At 52.9% G+C, this 16,289-nt stretch overlaps 1 protein-coding gene across 5 annotated transcripts in view; it reads left to right on the top strand.

Annotated features, from left to right (window-relative positions):
- Neurl1 (neuralized E3 ubiquitin protein ligase 1) overlaps positions 1-16,289 on the top strand; it is a 70,115-nt gene that overhangs the window by 23,444 nt on the left and 30,382 nt on the right. Inside the window, exon 1 of one of the 5 annotated variants that reach the window (XM_074078385.1) lies at positions 2,365-2,507. The exons of 1 other annotated variant lie outside the window; for it this stretch is intronic. Coding sequence is in view for 2 of the 4 variants with exons in the window: in XM_074078382.1 (XP_073934483.1) it covers positions 12,989-13,178 (190 nt within the window). In the remaining 2 variants the exon portion in view is untranslated. 3 more of the 5 variants (XM_074078386.1, XM_074078382.1, XM_074078384.1) reach the window with 3 other exon arrangements.

The following is a 16,289-nucleotide window of genomic DNA, read 5'->3' as shown; positions in this document are numbered from 1 at the left end:
GTAGCTAGGATTACAGGTGTGAGCCACTGCCGACGGGCCTTATCCGATTCCTTTGCTTTGTCTGCAATTTTTAGAGTTCCATATAAATGGCATCATACAGTATGCACTTTTGTTTTTTCTTCTGGCTTTCACTCAGTATAATTATTTTGCGATCCATTCAAAATGTCGGGTGTACAACAGGCCATTGCTTTTCATTGCTGTGCAGTGTTCCACGTGGTATGGATGCAGCAGAATTTACCTGGTCATCAGTTATGGACATCTGGGTTGTTTTCAATTCTGGGTTATTACTAATAAAGTTACTAAAAGAACATTTGTATACAGCCTGTGTGTGGACACACCTATGGGATGGTTCAGATGCATATGGTAGGTGTACGTCTAACATTTTTAAAGAATCTGCCAGGATGTTTTCCAAGATGGCGGTACCATTTTACACTTTCACCAGCAGCATACAAAAGTATGAGAGGTCCAATTTCTCCACATCCTCCCGTTCTAACAGGGTTCCGTGAAGGGGCATCTCACCACAGTGTTGATTTAATTTCCCTAATGATTGATATTGAACATTTCAGGGGCTTTTTTTTTGCCATCCATAGCTCTGCTTTGGTGAAGTGTCTTTAGACTTTTGCCCATTATATTTTATTGGGTTGTTTTCTTATTCTTGAATTTTGAGAATTCTTTATATATTTTGGGATCTCAGTTGCTGTCTGTTGCATATAACAAATCCTGCACTGGTCTGGCTTAATCAGTGAGGAGCTGTCCTACTACAAACAACAGCGTGTTCAGGGGTGGGTGGATTTCAGGATTAGAGAAGCCAGGGCTCTAAGATGAGGCTTTTCCCTCCCTTCCTCCCTTCCTTCCCTCCTTCCTTCTCCCTGTCTTTTTCTCTCTCTCTCCCTCCAGCCCCAGGACTCAGGATTCTCCTGCCTCAGCCTCCCCAGTGCTGGGATTACAGGCCTGTGACACCACGCCTACCCAAGATGACAGACTTTCCATCTCTCTACCCTGCCATCCTGGGGTTGGTTTCCTTCCAGCCTGGTTGTGACAGGGCCACAGCAGTCCTAGGAATCACAACTGGACACATGATAACTAGAGGAAGAAGGATGACCTCTGTCTGGGGCTTCTCTCTGAGGAGTAAGGAAACCTTTCTCAGAGGGATCCCAGGAGTCTTCTCCCTGTGTCTTGTTGACTAAATGGTGGCCACAGACCATTGTCCATCTAGTCACTGGTGGGGAGAATGCAAGCATGTGACTGGTGCAAGCCAGTGGATGCAGTGCTTGCCTGCACATGAGAACCTCCTGGAGAGCTTTTAAACCACCCTTACCACTGGGCATGGTGGTGCATACCTGTAATCTCAGTGCTCTGGAGGCTGTGGCAGGAGGGTCATGAGTTTGAGGCCAGCCTGGGCTATACAGAGAAAGCCTGTCTTACAAATCCAGGGCCAGGAATGTACCAGTGGTAGAGTGCTTGGCTAACCTGAAAGGGCCTGGGTTTGATTTTGAGGACCGGGGGAAAACAAAGTCCACCAAAAACCCAAAACATCCCTGCCTGGGTCCCCCCTCAGCCCTTTCCTGATGCGGGACCTGGACCGCAGTGGAGATTTTTTGTTTGTTTTGGTGGGACTGAGGTTTGAACTCATGTTTGCAAAGGAGGCCCTGTACTGCTTGAGCCATACCTCCAGCCATTTTGCTGTGGTTTTTTTTGGAAATGGGGTCTTGAGGACCGTTTGTTAGGCTGGCCTTGAACCTTGATCCTCCTGATCTCAGCCAGGATTACAGGTGTGAGCCACTGGTGCCAAGAACAGCAGGTGTTTGTGGCCTTCTTAGGTGATGCTGATGTGTGGCTGAGTTGAGCACCTGTACATCTTGGAGTTGGACACCATGTCCATGACAGTCTCGCTGACAGGTGTTTGAGGTTTGGACAAGTCAGTTAACCTCTTGGAGCCTTAGTTTCCTCATCTGTAAAGTGATGGCTGGCCATAGCTACCTTTTGCGGCTCCTGGGAAGGGCGAATGAGCCTGTGGGGGCTCGCAGGCTTTGCACACTTCAGGTCGCCAACACAGAGGGACTGCTACTTAGCATCCGCATTCAGCTCCTCCACTGCCAGAAACAGCCAGGGTAGCAATTTCTCTTGAGCCCAGTTTCCTGTCATTAAAACAGAAAACGAAAGAGAAGGGAAAAACGACAGAGTGGGAAGCCACAGGCAATTGCAGTGGGTTTTTTTCTTCTTGGAAGGTGTGGGCTTGAGGCAGCTATAAATGGTTTATGCAAATGAGTTGGAGGGGCTCTCCCCCCTTGTGCTTTAATCCAGAAGAAGCAGGGAGGAAGCCAGGTGCAAGGCTTTGAGCATCTCCTCCTCATGGTCCTGCAGTGGGCGGTGAGGGCTGGTGGCTGTGCTCCTGCTGCCCACAGTGAAGACGATCAGATAAAGCTCTGCACTGTAGCTCCTCCATGATCCAGGACACACCTGGCTGCTTGGCTTTCTGTCTGAGTGAGCACCCGCTGGCGTTGCCGGTAATATCAAGGCCACAAGGAGGATCACCCCTGGGGTTGTGGGGTAATGGGCCAGGAAATCCATCACCTTTGGGTCCCACTGGGTCTACAGAGACTGACTGCGATAGCATCATGGCTGGGAGGGTGATTGCTGGGCTGCAGCCTAGAGCCTGGAGACGAGGCAGTTGGGAGCTATGGATGGCAAAAAAAAGCCCCTGAAATGTTCAATATCAATCATTAGGGAAATTAAGACATGCATGTCCCATGCGCTTAGAGTACCGTGCTCGGGAAGTGAGGCCCCCGAGTTGGAGGTCAAGTTTATCCTGAGGTGTCCAGGAGCCATCAGGGACTCTGACAGGCAGAAAGATCAGCTTGTCGGCCCCTAAGGAGGTAGAAGTAATTGTCCCAATCAGGATGATGTTGGTGGCCTGAGTTGCAGGAGGAGACAGAGAGTGGAAGGGAGGACAGATTTGAGAGAAATACAGTGACAACGTGGCTGCAGGAATCCAGGCTGACACCAGACTCTTCTGGTCTGGATCATAGAATCCAAGGGCTAAACCAGGCCACTGAACCTTTGGAGGCCCATGTTGGGTGGGGTCAGGAAGAGGCAGAGTCAGTGAGATCCAGCTGAGAGCGTGCTGGCCTTCCACCAGACCTTGACGGATGTGCCTGGGGGTGGGGAGAAGTTGCTGCTTCAGATACTTCAGAAATCCTTGATGGCCTCCCCCCAAATGCTCCCTGACTCAGGGAACTCCTTATTCAGTCCTAAAATGAATGAGTTCCATTCTTCCATTTTATAGATGTGAAAACTGAGACCCTAAGATGGGACCTGCTTCCCCAAGACCACACAGTGAATATCCTGCTAGTAAAAGTGGATCCCCCAGGCAAGCAGTCTTGGCTCCTGTTTGTCTGCATTAGTCCCCTGGGGCTCTCCCCCATGGGAGGGAAGAGTCATGGAAAGGGGTGCCCTCTCTGGGTTCCCCAACCCCCAAGCACAGGTGCTAGGCTCCTGAAGACCTTCCTAAGCCCTAGTTGACTTCTGCCCCCTTCTCGGGGCCTGCCGGCAACCCAGGAGTCCTGACCGCCAGGGAAGATTTTATCCTTCAAACTTGGGGCTAGAAAGTCTACCCTGCATGGTGCTGTGTTCTCTGGTGACTTGCCTAGTTCTGCACTCCACAGCTGGAGGCAGGAAAAGAGGGAGGAAGCAATCCTGAAGGTTGTAGCATCTTCGGGAAGGAGCTGTGGCTGAAGAGAAGGAAGGGAAGGCAGAGCACCTTGGAAGAAGGGGCCGCTGGGTGAAAGCAGCTGCAGGGAGCACGTGGGTGTCCTGGTATCACATTCACTGGAGGTGGCTGTCCTTCTTGGACTATCCTTTGGGCAGGAGGACCATCATCCTGACAATTGCCTTTAGTGGGCCTCTCCTGAGCCCTGGCTCCAGGGGTAGGGTGGGGTGGCCGTGAGCACTAAGGTCAGCCACATGGCCGTGGTCCCCTAGCCTTTAGGGACTAAGAATCCCTGCTTGAGGGGTGGCAGGATCTAAGGTGTCTGGGGTCCATCAGGGACTGACTCTGGGGTTCAGGTTGGAAGTGCAGGGGTGGAAACAGAGTTTCTTGGTGGACTTGGGGGGATGAAGTCACTAGGGTCTACTGAGAGGCACGTGGTCCACAGATGCCTCTGTGATTGGACTTTGTGATCAGCATAGCCAATGTCCCCTGTGCTCCATGTCATGACTCCTGGGTAGTGGCCACAGAGTGGCATAGTTCAGTGACTGGACCCTTTTTGCTCTGTGAGAAGAGACGCTCCTGTTTAGAAGCCAAGCTGAACCCCATCCCCTTCTCCTTTCAGAGCAATTTCAGGTTTGTGTCTCAGAGCCCAAGAGAGCTAGTGCCCTGCATCAGCCCACCCTCCCCTGGGACCCTGTAAGGTGCTGAAGCTCAGATATTCTTGACTCCCAGAGTGGGAGTGGGTCCAAGCCTGGCTGGGGAGAGGCCTGTGGTAAGGCACTTGGATGTAGAGCAGGGACCCTGTCAGGGCAGGACAATGACTGTGGACACACCACAGCCAAAGTCATACCTGGCAAACACTGGGATCTACAGACTTCACACCCGTGCCAGTGCTGGGCCCTCCCACTGGTTTAGTTAACTGCAGCCCTGATGTGTGCTGTAGGTGAAGGCCCCGGGCTTGGACTCCTGAGTCTGAAATCTGGGTTCTGCCCCTGACGCTAGTACTTTGTAGCTCTGGAAATTTGTCTCCAGCTCCTGGGCCTCCATTTTTCTCATCTGTTGAAGAAGATGGACATCTGTCTTGATAGATGGCATTTGCAGATCCAGTAAGGTTTTGGTGACAGAGTTTTGTAGCTCTTTAGAGCTAAGTCTGAAGAGCTCTGCCGTGACAAGCCACACGGCAAAAGCAAGTACTCGAGTTCTGATGTTAGGAGATGTGTGTCAAATCCCAGCTTAGCTTCCTATTAGCTGTGTGATCCACACAAAGTCTTCAGTGTCCTCAAGTCACAATGTCTCCATTGAGAGTGCCGAGTTCCCTGTGTGGCCTTCTCCTCTTGGGTGTTTCAAGGTGCCAGCAGCAGATGGAATTTTCTTAATTGATTTGAGTACTTCTTTGTCTTAGGTTCCACCTAAGTTTTGCAGGAAGAAGAGGCGCCGGGACCCCACACTTAAGTGGAGGGTCCGTGGGACTGGGAGGCAGGCAGGCCCAATGAGGCTAAAGAGCTCTAAGGGGAAGAACTCTAGGCAGATGGACTTGAGATCAAATCCTATCTCTGCCATTCCCAGCTCTAGGTCCCAGCTTCCCCATCGATAAAATGGTCGTAGGATAGCATCCATGCCTGAAGCTGTGCATAGGACTCCCGTCTCCGTAGCACTTCTGGTGCCTCCCAGGCTTTTCTGAGCACACCATATGGAGAGTACATTTCATCCCTTCAATGGCCCCGTGAGGAAGGCACTGCTGTTATCAACCCCATTTTTCAGGAGAGAAAACGGACACTTGAGATTTGACACCAGGCAGTCTGACTCCAGAGCCTGCTCTTCACTGCCACCTGATCTGTGAGGCCCCGGTGTGGACGACATTCTAGGTAGCAGCAATAGTATTGGTGTTGTCACATCATTGGGATCTGGCTACCAGTGGCCCTATTAGGAGTGTTCCAGCTGAGGACTGGGGCCCAGTGGGATCCTAAGTCATCACTCTGTCATACTTGCTGATGCCCAGTGTCTGAGCCCAAAGGTTGGAGGGGGAGGCCCAGCAGTGGGCATCAGAGAAAGCCAGGGCATGGGAGTAGGTGTTGAGCTGACTTGCCCTGGGCTCTGCCATCTTCTGCGAGTTGGACTTTTCCTGCTCAGGAGGCAGAAGGAGCTGGGGGATGCAGACTGCTCAGAGGAAGGAGAGCGGCTTCAGGAGGCCCAGGGGTGCTTTCAGCCTTGGGGTGGCTTCAGTTGGCTGGAGGCCCTGCACCAGAAGGGGTGGACATTGGGAACCTCCATGAGTTGTGAGGCCTGAAGGTGTGTTTGTGAGCATGCCTGTGTGTCTGCAAGTGTGCATGGGGAAGGAGGAGGGCAGGAGGGGCTGGGGGAAGGTTCTCTGTCTGCAGAGGAGAGCTTTATCCTCCCGCTCTGCTGCCAGCTTTTCTCATAATCCAGCAGGCCCAGCAGGGATCAGTCGAGTGTGCTTCCGGATCTCTGATGCACGAGGCTCCTGTCTTGTTCCGGCACATATGTCCTCTCTCCTGCGTCACTCTGGGTCTCCTTGCTGTCTCTCCTCCCTCATAAATGTTTCACTGTCTGCCCTTCTTCACCTCTCCCAGCAAGGTTATACTGTAGCCAGCAAGTCTTATAAATTCAGGCCCTGGTAATTTATCATTTGTGATCGGGGCAAGGGCTAGCCTCCAGTTCAAAATTCATTCCACTCTGATCAAACTCAGAGTGTTAACTAGGTGGTAAGGGACAATGCTTAATCTCCTTACTTAGCTGAACTGCTGTTTCCCAGTCCCCTGACGTGGCATTTGCATGTGCAGCGCGCATACAATGACACACCTAAAGCTCAACCCAGAGCCTGGTGCAGGGTGCCGGGCTAAGGAAATGACGCTGGTGATGGTGAAGGTGGTTCTTGATAAAGCAGGTCCTCCATTTCTCCCGCCTGGAGTGCAGATATTCTTAACCCATACTTACACCTGCATCCCAAGTCACTCCTGCCCAAAGTTGGGGCAAGGACCTTAGCCCCTCCAGCTCTACCTGCCTTCCTGACTTCTCTGGACAGTGGCCAGGCAACGTGCTTTACAGATGCTGTGCTGTTCAGTTCTGTCATGTTAGCTCATGTTGGAGGAGAGATGGCTGAGGCTCAGAGACTTTTGTGTGCCCAGTCACATGGTGGCAGAGCTGCAGTGTGTGACCTCAAGACCAGAGCTCCCAGCCTCCACCTGGGTGGGGTGGGCACATCCATCCACCCTTCCTGGCCGGTGACAAAGATCTTATCACAGGCAAATGTTTGCTTCCAGCTAGGGGCTCTGTGGGTGTGGGCTCTGTCTGGCACACTCTGTCCTGGGAATAGAAGACTGGTTTCTTCCTTGTCTAGGTTCTTTCTGCCTGGTATGGACGGTGACCCCTCTGACTAGTTTGGGCTGGCCAGGCTGGCTCAGAGGCCCAGAACCGGAAACATGAGCAGGTGTTTGTGTCTTGGAGGGTCCCAGGAAGGACTGTTGGCAAAGGGCCTGGGGCTCAGAGGAGCCAGGAGGGGATGAGAGGGGCACCCGACTCTAGGCTGTTTTCTCAGATTCCCTTTCAGTCTCCGCCCCCACGTCTGCACCTGTTCTGTTCCCATCATCCTGGGCAGCAGGCAGCTGTCACTGCTGGGGCACCTGTCCCAGCCCCAGAGGACGCCCTCTGGGCTCCAAGGCTCCAGTTTCTCTGCAGCATGCAGCTCCCGCTTGCTGTCTGTCTCTGTGTGTCTTTGTCTTTATCACCATTGCTCTCTTTGAGATTCTAGGCAGCAATCTGCCTGTATCCTTGTTTGGGGCATGGGAGGAAGTTTAGGGGTGGGGTTTACCGCTTCTCATTCTCCAGCACTGGGCCCAGCCTAATAGGTCAGGGTAAGGAGGATGGCACTGGCAGGTCACCCTAAAGCCCCAAATACTAGGTGACTCATCAAAAACAGTTGTTGATGTTGTTGATAAGGGGAAAAAAAATACAAGGCAACCAGGAGCTACCTCCCTGCTCCTCCCCGGTGGGGCCACCTCCCCTCTCTGGCCTCTTTAGATATCAGTTGCTTCCCTGACTTCATAAAAGAGAAAGTATCCCCTCTTCCTTGTCCAGCTTTGTCTTCTTTACCTCCCAGTACCCTGGCCTGTAGCTTATACTAAGCACAGCACCAGAAGCCATTAATCCTGAGTTCAAGTCTCATCTCCAATTTGTTAGGCCTCCTTTGCTACGAGACTTTTCTGCTTGCCTGAAGGTAGGAGCTGGAGTCAAGGCCGCTTAGACTCTCCCCTGAGAGGTCCCAGCACCTGCAATTCTGATGGTTGCTATTGCCCAGTGAATTTGTTCCATGTTTTGTTCTGCAGTTGCTGGCTCTGTATTTGACTTAAAGTTCTGAGAGGGTAGGTTTAGGTGGGGGACCAGGGTGCTGGACCTTGGGGAATGTGTATGGGAAAGGACTTGGTGAGGAAAGAGTTGGGCTGGGTAAGCCCACCATGGAGACCAAGATGGTGCCCAAGAAGAAGGAGGGGCAGAAAAGGGTCAGGGGACAGGGAGAGGCAGGAAGAAGACAGATGGCTCTGGTAAGGAGAATCTTGAGAGCAAAAGGGCTGAGAGAGCCAAGGGTTTTGAGGTCCCCCTGATGGGGTAGAGGAGAGTGCTTGCTCTCCTGGGAAGGAGCCCAGTAGGGATTTGGTCAGAGTAGGAAGCACTGCACATCAGCCCTGCTTCTGCCTGCGGGCTTTAAGGTAAGAAGTCCTCATCCAGCTCTCGGATGGGCCTGTTCTCTCCAAAATGGGTCTCTAGCATCCTCTGGGCTGGATGAGAAGTCCAGCTTATATCTGTATAGGTTTCTTTGCCTTCATTTGGATTCCTGGATGTCACCCTCTGTCCACTGGAAAACTTCTGGGCTCTGGTGCCACATAGCATCCTTGTAATTCCTTATGAGAAGGTTTATTTGTCCTCTTGTTTCCTCTCCCCAAGCAAGAGGAATCCCTGCCCTTTGCTCTATGACTTTTTTTTTTTTAATAGAGCACAATTTTTTTAATGTCAGGCATGGCTGAGTTTGAGACCCAGTTCAGTTTCTCCTTGGTATAACCTCTTTAAGCCTCAGTTTTGTAGCCTGCAAAATGGGGATGAATCTAATTCCTAAAAGGATGTTGTGGGATTAGCTGAGATCATGTATGTAAAATGCTTAGCCCTGGCCTGGCACACTGTGACTATTCAACCAACATAGCACGTGCAGCCTCTTCTGTAGTTTGCCTGTAGCCTCGCCATGCTTTTTTCCCAGCCTTTGTAAAGTATAGGGTTCAGAATGGAATGCTGAGAGAATTTAGCCAGAGCCCACAGAGCCTCATTTCTTGGGCTCAGGGTGGCTGACATGATAGACCACCTGCCTAGTACACGAAAGGCCCTGAGTTCAAACCCCAGTACCAGAGGAAAAAAAGAAAAGGAAAAAGAAAAAGAACCTCATTTCTTGATCCAGCATGGCTCCCACTGGGATCTGGAATCATTTCTTGATATCCCATTCCTGGTCCATCTGCCCATTAGCTTTTGAGGGGTGGGCATTGAGGTCTTGTTCACCAGTTGGTCCCTGGCTGCTGCACAGTGAGTGCTTGATGGGTGACTTAGTGATGTGGGTTGGTGGGTTTTTCCCCATTACAGCAACAGAATCCTTTGGCCAAATAACGTCTTATGTGACACCCCTGTGAATAAAGCTGAGAAGGGGTGCATCTCTGGCTCTGTCCTGTAGAAGGGTCCTGCTTTCACTGCAGAGGCCCTGGACACCACTCTGGGGACAGGGCAGAGAGGGAAACCTCAGACACAGGACACAGCTGCTTCCTGCTGAGACAGGGCAGCAGGTTGTGGGAAGCAAGAAAACTCTTAGTCTGTGGCTCTGGGAAGGCTCTGCATCACCCACTGCCTTTCAGTTCTCTGTTTCACTCTTTTTGTTTTGTTTTTGAGGCTGTGTAGCTGAGACTGGCCTCGAATTTGTTGATCCTCCTGCCTCAGCCTCCCGAGTGCTGGTATTACAAGCATGCACCACCATGCCTGGCTCTATTTCATTTTTGCCACTGCACACTTGAAGGACTCCCAGCTTCCTGAGCCCCCACCTGGCCCATCCCTGCTAGCTTACTATGCAGCAACTGTGCCACAATCCAGTTTCTAGAGAATGACACGCATTTGGTTCTATTTGTGAGTTGTTTTCTGAGCACTTGCCCTGTGGCGACATGAGGCTAGGCCCCAGGGGAAAGAGGGTAAGCTAGGTGCTGGCCCCATCTTGCTGAGTATGGAGGCTGCTGCCCTGGTGCTTCCTCCCTCCTCCCATGCACAGCCCACACCAGATGGCACAATGACCTTTTCCACTGGTCTTGTTGCCTTTCTGCAAAAACTTGTCAGGGTTCCCTGTTGCTATCAGGAGGATGTCCTTAGCCTTGTTCTTCACCTAGGTCTCCTGGTGCATCCTTGGCCCTTTGGGTTTGCATACATCAGACTTCCCTGGCCCCTCCTGCTGACTCTACTCTAACCACACCAACCTTGCTCCTTTGGCCCCAGGGACTTTGCATACCTGGGCTCACTTTCTGGAGCACTGTCTCCTTACCTATCTCCACAACGCATGGACATTAGCTGGCAGCTCTTGTCCTCACCATTGAGCCCCCTGAACCGGTTCCTTTGTCTCAGAACATGTTTCTAAGATTGCATGTTCATTACTGAGACCCCTGGGACAAATGGGTTTCCTTCTGGACTGTAAGCCTGTGAGAGTCAGGCCTCCCCATAGTAGCTTATCATTGCATCTCTCATGCATGGATTAGCATCTGGCACAAAGCTCCAGCTAGACCATAGCTAGCTCTGTGCAGGACAGAGCAAGACAGGGGTTAGGAAGGACATAGCTGTACCCTTAGGGACTTTTCTTTTTGTGGTATTGGGGTTTGAACTCAGGGGCTCTACCACATGACCCATGCCCATAAATCTTTTTGCTTTATTTTTTTGGATAGGGTCATGGTTTTTGTCCAGGCTGGCCTAGACCCAGATCCTCTTACCTATGTCTCCCTCAGAGCTGGGGTTATAGATGTGAACCATGACTCCTGGCTTATTTGTTGAGATGGGGGGAGGTCTCAGTAACTTTTTGCTTGTTCTGACCTCCAACTCCAATCTTCCTGGTCTCTGCCTACTAAGTAAATGGGATTACAGGCGTGACAGCCACCATGCCTGGCCCCTGTGAGCTTCCTGGAAAAAGTGTTTCCAGTGCTGGGTAGGCAGGAAGGGGGAATTTCAAATGGAGAACAGATAGGAGCCCAGGTAAGAAGGAGGCTGGTGTCTGGTGCTGGCCATGTTGGGGATGGGGAAGGGAGGGTTGGTGGGACAGGTCTGGCCAGGCTTCTATAGGAACAGCCTCCAAAGTGGCTTCCTTTTTTTGTCAGTTTCCCCATCTGTAGAATGGGCATAAAACAAATCCATTTCTTGTGTTGTTGGGAGGATTGAGCAAGTTCATGTGTGTAACATGCTTAGAACAGTGCTGGCCACACAGAGCAAGGGCTTGTGGTGCTATTATGACTGTGATCCCATGAAAGGAGTGTGGGTTGCTTCCTCTTGGTCAGGTGCCTCATCCTCCTTCCCCCACAGGAAGGGCTGGCCAGCATGTGTGCATGTACTGTGACCGCACACAGGCGCCCTGCGTAGAGTCGAGCTGCAACTTCTCTCAGGGAGACCTCCCAGAATCAACGTGCTTGCGGGGAGTGGATGCTCTCACCAGGGGCCTGCCTGGCCCTCTGTCTACTGACTCTAGGTCCCAACATCCCTCTCTGTTCCTCCCCCAGACCTCGTGGGGTGTGTGTTTGGTGGTGGGGGGATGGTGGCCATGGCAGCAGGATTCTGAGTTAAGGACTCAGGCCCCAGCATAGCACCTCCCATTGCCAGGGCCTCTGACTTCCATCAGATATGGGGCAGCCTCTGCCTTAACGGTTCCATCCCAGCCCCCAGCCTTCTGCTCTTCTATCCAGATCTTTCTCTGGGATCATAGATCCCTCACCCTGAGGACAGGGAATGGAGGCCAGGCCAGGGCCAGAGAAGGGGGAGCTGTCCTGTTGTCCTAGAAAAAGTCCCTGTCCAGAGGAGAGCCTGAATGTACAGCAAGATTGTCCCACAGACCTGGGCGGGAGTCCTGGCACTGCTCTGACTTAAGCTACTTAACCTTTCAGAATCTCCACCTTCTTTCTGTAAAGTGGGTATAATAATAGCCTCGGCCACCCAGAATAACAATCAGATAATTCTTGGTGCGCTCGGTGCACAGAGAGCACTGAGTGCCTGGCACTGTCCTCTTGGTGGTGATTTGGGCCACCAGCACACTTGCCTCAGGCTGGAGGGACCTGCCTTCCCTCTCCCCCTAAGTGTGGGGTGCTGGGTTCTTTACCTTAAGATTTCTGCAGAAACTGAGAGAATGTGATGGTAAGTATGTGTGGTGGGCAGGAGGTGGTGAAGCATGCACCTTGGTGGATGCCTGCAGGTGCTTGTGAGCACACGTGTGTGTAACATGCGACGTGATGAGATGTATAGAGCAAGTCTGTGTTGCTGTGTGGCTGTGCGTGTACATGATTAGAGGGATGGACTGGTATGGGGGCAGCAGCGCAGCCCTGTCATCTTCTAGGTATTACAGCTAGGGTAATACTAATCGTACCTGTTGATAGTACCAGTAATTGTCACCTGTCGTTCCGGAAGGATGGAAGGATGGAAGGAGTCAATCCTTGCAAAGTGCTTGGGACAGAGCCTGGGGGAAGGTAGAATGGCATCAGGTGTTAGTGGGCTCTCTGTTCGCACACTCCCTGGCCTGACTGCAGACCCCTTTGAGGGCAGGGGTGACGTCTGTTTTGCTCACCATTCCATCCTCACCTGGCCCCAGGTTTGCATGGAGGCCAGTAAAGAGTGAATGGCTGTGGGCCTGGGTGATTGGTGAGGTGTGTGTGTGTGCGTAACTTCCTTGTAGGATGGTGCTTGGGAGTGTGTGTGTGTGAGTGTGTGTGTGTGTGTGTGTGTGTGATGGGGAGTGTGTGTGAGTGTGTGTGTGTGTGATGGGGAGTGTGTGTGTGATGGGGAGTGTGTGTGTATGTGATGGGGAGTGTGTGTGTGATGGGGAGTGTGTGTGTGTGTGATGGGGAGTGTGTGAGTGTGTGTGTGTGATGGGGAGTGTGTGAGTGTGTGTGTGATGGGGAGTGTGTGTGTGATGGGGAGTGTGTGTGTGTGATGGGGAGTGTGTGAGTGTGTGTGTGTGTGTGTGATGGGGAGTGTGTGTCTGTGTGTGTGTGTGTGATGGGGAGTGTGTGTGAGCATGCATGTGACAGGGGAGCATGTGCATGTGTGTGTGCGCGCGCTTGTGTGCGTGCGCTCTGCTGGGGCATCTCCAGTGCTTTCTGGAGCTGGGCTATTTCAGGAAGCCTCCAGTCTCCTCCTCCTTATGTAAATAAACATGACAGATCCCATCGCCTGTACCAGCGCAGAGGTGGGGGAGGCTGGGGTGGGTGGGAGCTGGGAGGCAGTGAGCAGGGCCAGGGGGTGTGCGTGCATGTGTGGCCGGCTGGCGGGCGGGCGGCGTGTGTGCGGGAGGGGGCACGGGAGGGGCCACTGGGCCCTGCCATGCAGGCCGGCCGCGGGGGAGGACCAGGGGAAGAAGGAGCAGGAGGGGAGCTGGCGGCCAGGGCGGCTTGGTGACAAGGCCAGCCAGCCAAACGGAGGTTTGCCCGCAGCCTGCGATGGGGGGACAGATCACCAGGAACACCCTCCACGGTAAGGCCCCAGCTAATGCCTGGGGACCACCTGGGAGGCTGGGGCAGAAAGGCACTGGAACTGATGGTTTGGTCATCCCCTGTCCCCTCACTCCTTGGTGGGCTCCAGGGCTGTGTGTGTGTGGCACCTTTGGGTGGTCAGTACTGGGGTGGGGGAAGCAAGGTCTGGGGAGAGCTGGAAGGTCAGGCAGCTTAGTCTCCCTAGGGCACGTCCTTGTCCTCTTACCAGGGTGTTGAGCGGCCTCTGACTGGGATGTGAAGTCTGAGTGGCCCTATCCACCTTTTCCTGGGGCTGAGGCAAATCACACTCACACAGCCAGGGGACTGTTGAGATGGATATGGGCCACGGAGCTGTGTTTCACGATGGAGCTGGGGAGAGATGTGTGGACACCCCAGGTGCACGGGTGTGTGTCTGTGGCTTCTGTGCGTGTGTTAGAGTTGTCTGTGGGTGTGTACCTGTGCTGACCTGTGCCTAAGCACACAGGTGTGCTAGTGACAGCCCATAGTGCCTGACCTAGGTTCTCCAAGTGTGTGTTCTGCAGGAAAGGGTAATGAACCTCTGAGCCCTGGGGTTCACCTCACTGTCAGACAGACAGTCAAGCAGGGAGGGGAAGGAGTGGAAGGGAGGGGTCTGGTTGATCCCCATTTGCCGGACTGCTGCTTGCTTGGACTCCAGTCTCTGGTCCTTTGGCTCCTGCGTTGTGGTCTTGGAAGCAACATGGCCGATGTGGTCTCAGACTCAGAAGGGAAGTCTTCCTCAGGACTGGGAAGTGGGTTCCTGTGCAGGCTGGTGCTGAGCAGCATGGGCTGACGGGGGGGGGCTTTCCTTTGCACTCCCCTGAGCTTCCCCGCCTTGGGCAGGGCATTAGGAGGTGAGCTGCCTCCATCTGCTGAGTCTATTGGGCACCGAGGGTCCTGGGAGAGGCCCAGAAAAGAAAGAGGATGGTAGCAGGAACCATTGGGAAGCCATGGCTGGGAATGGCAATCAGGTGGCTTTCCCTTCCAGATTCTGGACTTTGGGAGAGTAATTTCAAATTAAAAAAAATAAAAGGTAGGGAAAGACATGGGAAAAACAAATCATTGGCTCTTTTAAAAGGAAATGAATTTCATTTTGGGACTGGAAGGCCAAGTGACAGATGGAAGGCCCTGGAAGACACATAATCCAGAGTCAGTCAGGGGCAGTGCCAGCAGCCTGGGCCTTGGCCGGAGACTCAGCTGGGCTGACCTGGGCCTGGCCTGCTGGTCTGTGGGGTGGGGGCTCTTCTCAGGGCTCACTAGCCCAGCAGGGCCTGTTGGCAGAGGCTGTGAAGCTGACTGACACTTTCCACTGGAGTCAGACTTGGTTGAGCTCGTGGCCTGGGAAGGACAGAGGCCTTCAGAGCAGGCTTGGGACGCAGTGTGTGTGCTCCACCTTGCTCCGAGCACAGGCTCCGCAAGCTTTGGAGTGAGACGTGTGTTGTGATGAGGACAAGGGCCATCCTGGGCCTCAGCTTTCTCATCTGTCAATAGGGCGGACAATAGAGTAGCATCCTCATGAAGTCACTGTGAGGACCAGGTGGGTCCACGTGAGCAGAGATTGCAGGGAAAATCAAGAGGGCTCTGACAGGCATGCTGAGCCTAGGGTCAGAGTTCTTCCCTTGCCTATGTTCCATTGCACTGGGGACATGAGGACAGTGAGGATCCAGGCCAGATGATCACAGTGAACATGAATCAACTGCCCCATTTGCTTGCCCCTCTCGGGCCAGGTCTCCCCTGCGCTGGCCCTAGTTGCTGCCTCAACTGCTGTTCACACAAGTAGAGGGGGTGGGGAGGGGTTTGTGCTTGTGTCCACCCAGCCCCTTGCTCGCACATCTTCATGCGTCCACACCCACGATACACTTGTACCTCACACTGGCCACCTTGTGGCTTGGATTCTCTGTCCTCTGAGAGGTGCAGTCTGCTTCCTGGGGGCTCTCAGCAGACACAGACCCCCAAAGGCACAGTCAGATAATCTTTAGTTTCATTTTCACTATGGAATTAGGCTTTTTGTTTCAAGTAGGACGATTTTGGATTGCTGGGTTCAGTGAGTTTGGATTGCTGGGTCAGTGAGTGACGGGAGGTGGCAGGTACTGACCCAGGGTAGTTGGGGCTGGGAGGCCTAATTCTGGGCATGCAGCCGTGTTTTTGGTCTGTGTGTTTTTGGTGTCTACAGGTGGTGTAGTTTTGTTTTGAGTCTGTTTGTGGACCTGTGCAACGTGTGTCTCTATCTGTGAATTGAAGGCATTGTGTGTTGTCCTTTCTGTGTTTCCAGGTGAGCGGCCACATTGGTGACATACTCTGCCTGCAGCATGCCGCACGCATGTGTGTGTGTGTGTGTGTGTGTGTGTGTGTGTTGGGGCTGGTGAGGAGTTGGGCTCCTCTGGGACCAGCTTGGCTGGAGATGGATGGGAGAGATGAATTCCCATTTTTTGACCATTACATACGGGGTCTCTTTCATTGGGTAGGTTTCCAGAGCTGTTCCCAATCTGTCTTGAGGGCAGGTTGGCGTTGCAGGGTGGGGTTACACAGGAAGGCAGAAGTGACACTGGGAGGCCTTCTCTCCCCTTCTCTCCCCATTTCTTTTCCTTTCCTCTTTCTTTCTTTCCTCCTGTATCTCCCTTCAGCACTCCCTCCAGAGCAGGGGATGGGCCCCTTCGACGTGTAATGACACACAGACAAGCACCCAGACAGGCATGTCACCCTTAGTTGGGTCTCTGGACTTGACACATCAACGCATAGGAGGGATCTGTGCACCTGAGAGATTGGTTCCACCCATCACAGAGGGGAATGCTGTGGCCTGGACAGGAAAA

Source organism: Castor canadensis, chromosome 7, assembly GCF_047511655.1.
Source record: "Castor canadensis chromosome 7, mCasCan1.hap1v2, whole genome shotgun sequence".
Classification (NCBI taxonomy): Eukaryota; Metazoa; Chordata; class Mammalia; order Rodentia; family Castoridae; genus Castor; species Castor canadensis.
This window is presented reverse-complemented; position numbering and strand designations above follow the sequence as displayed.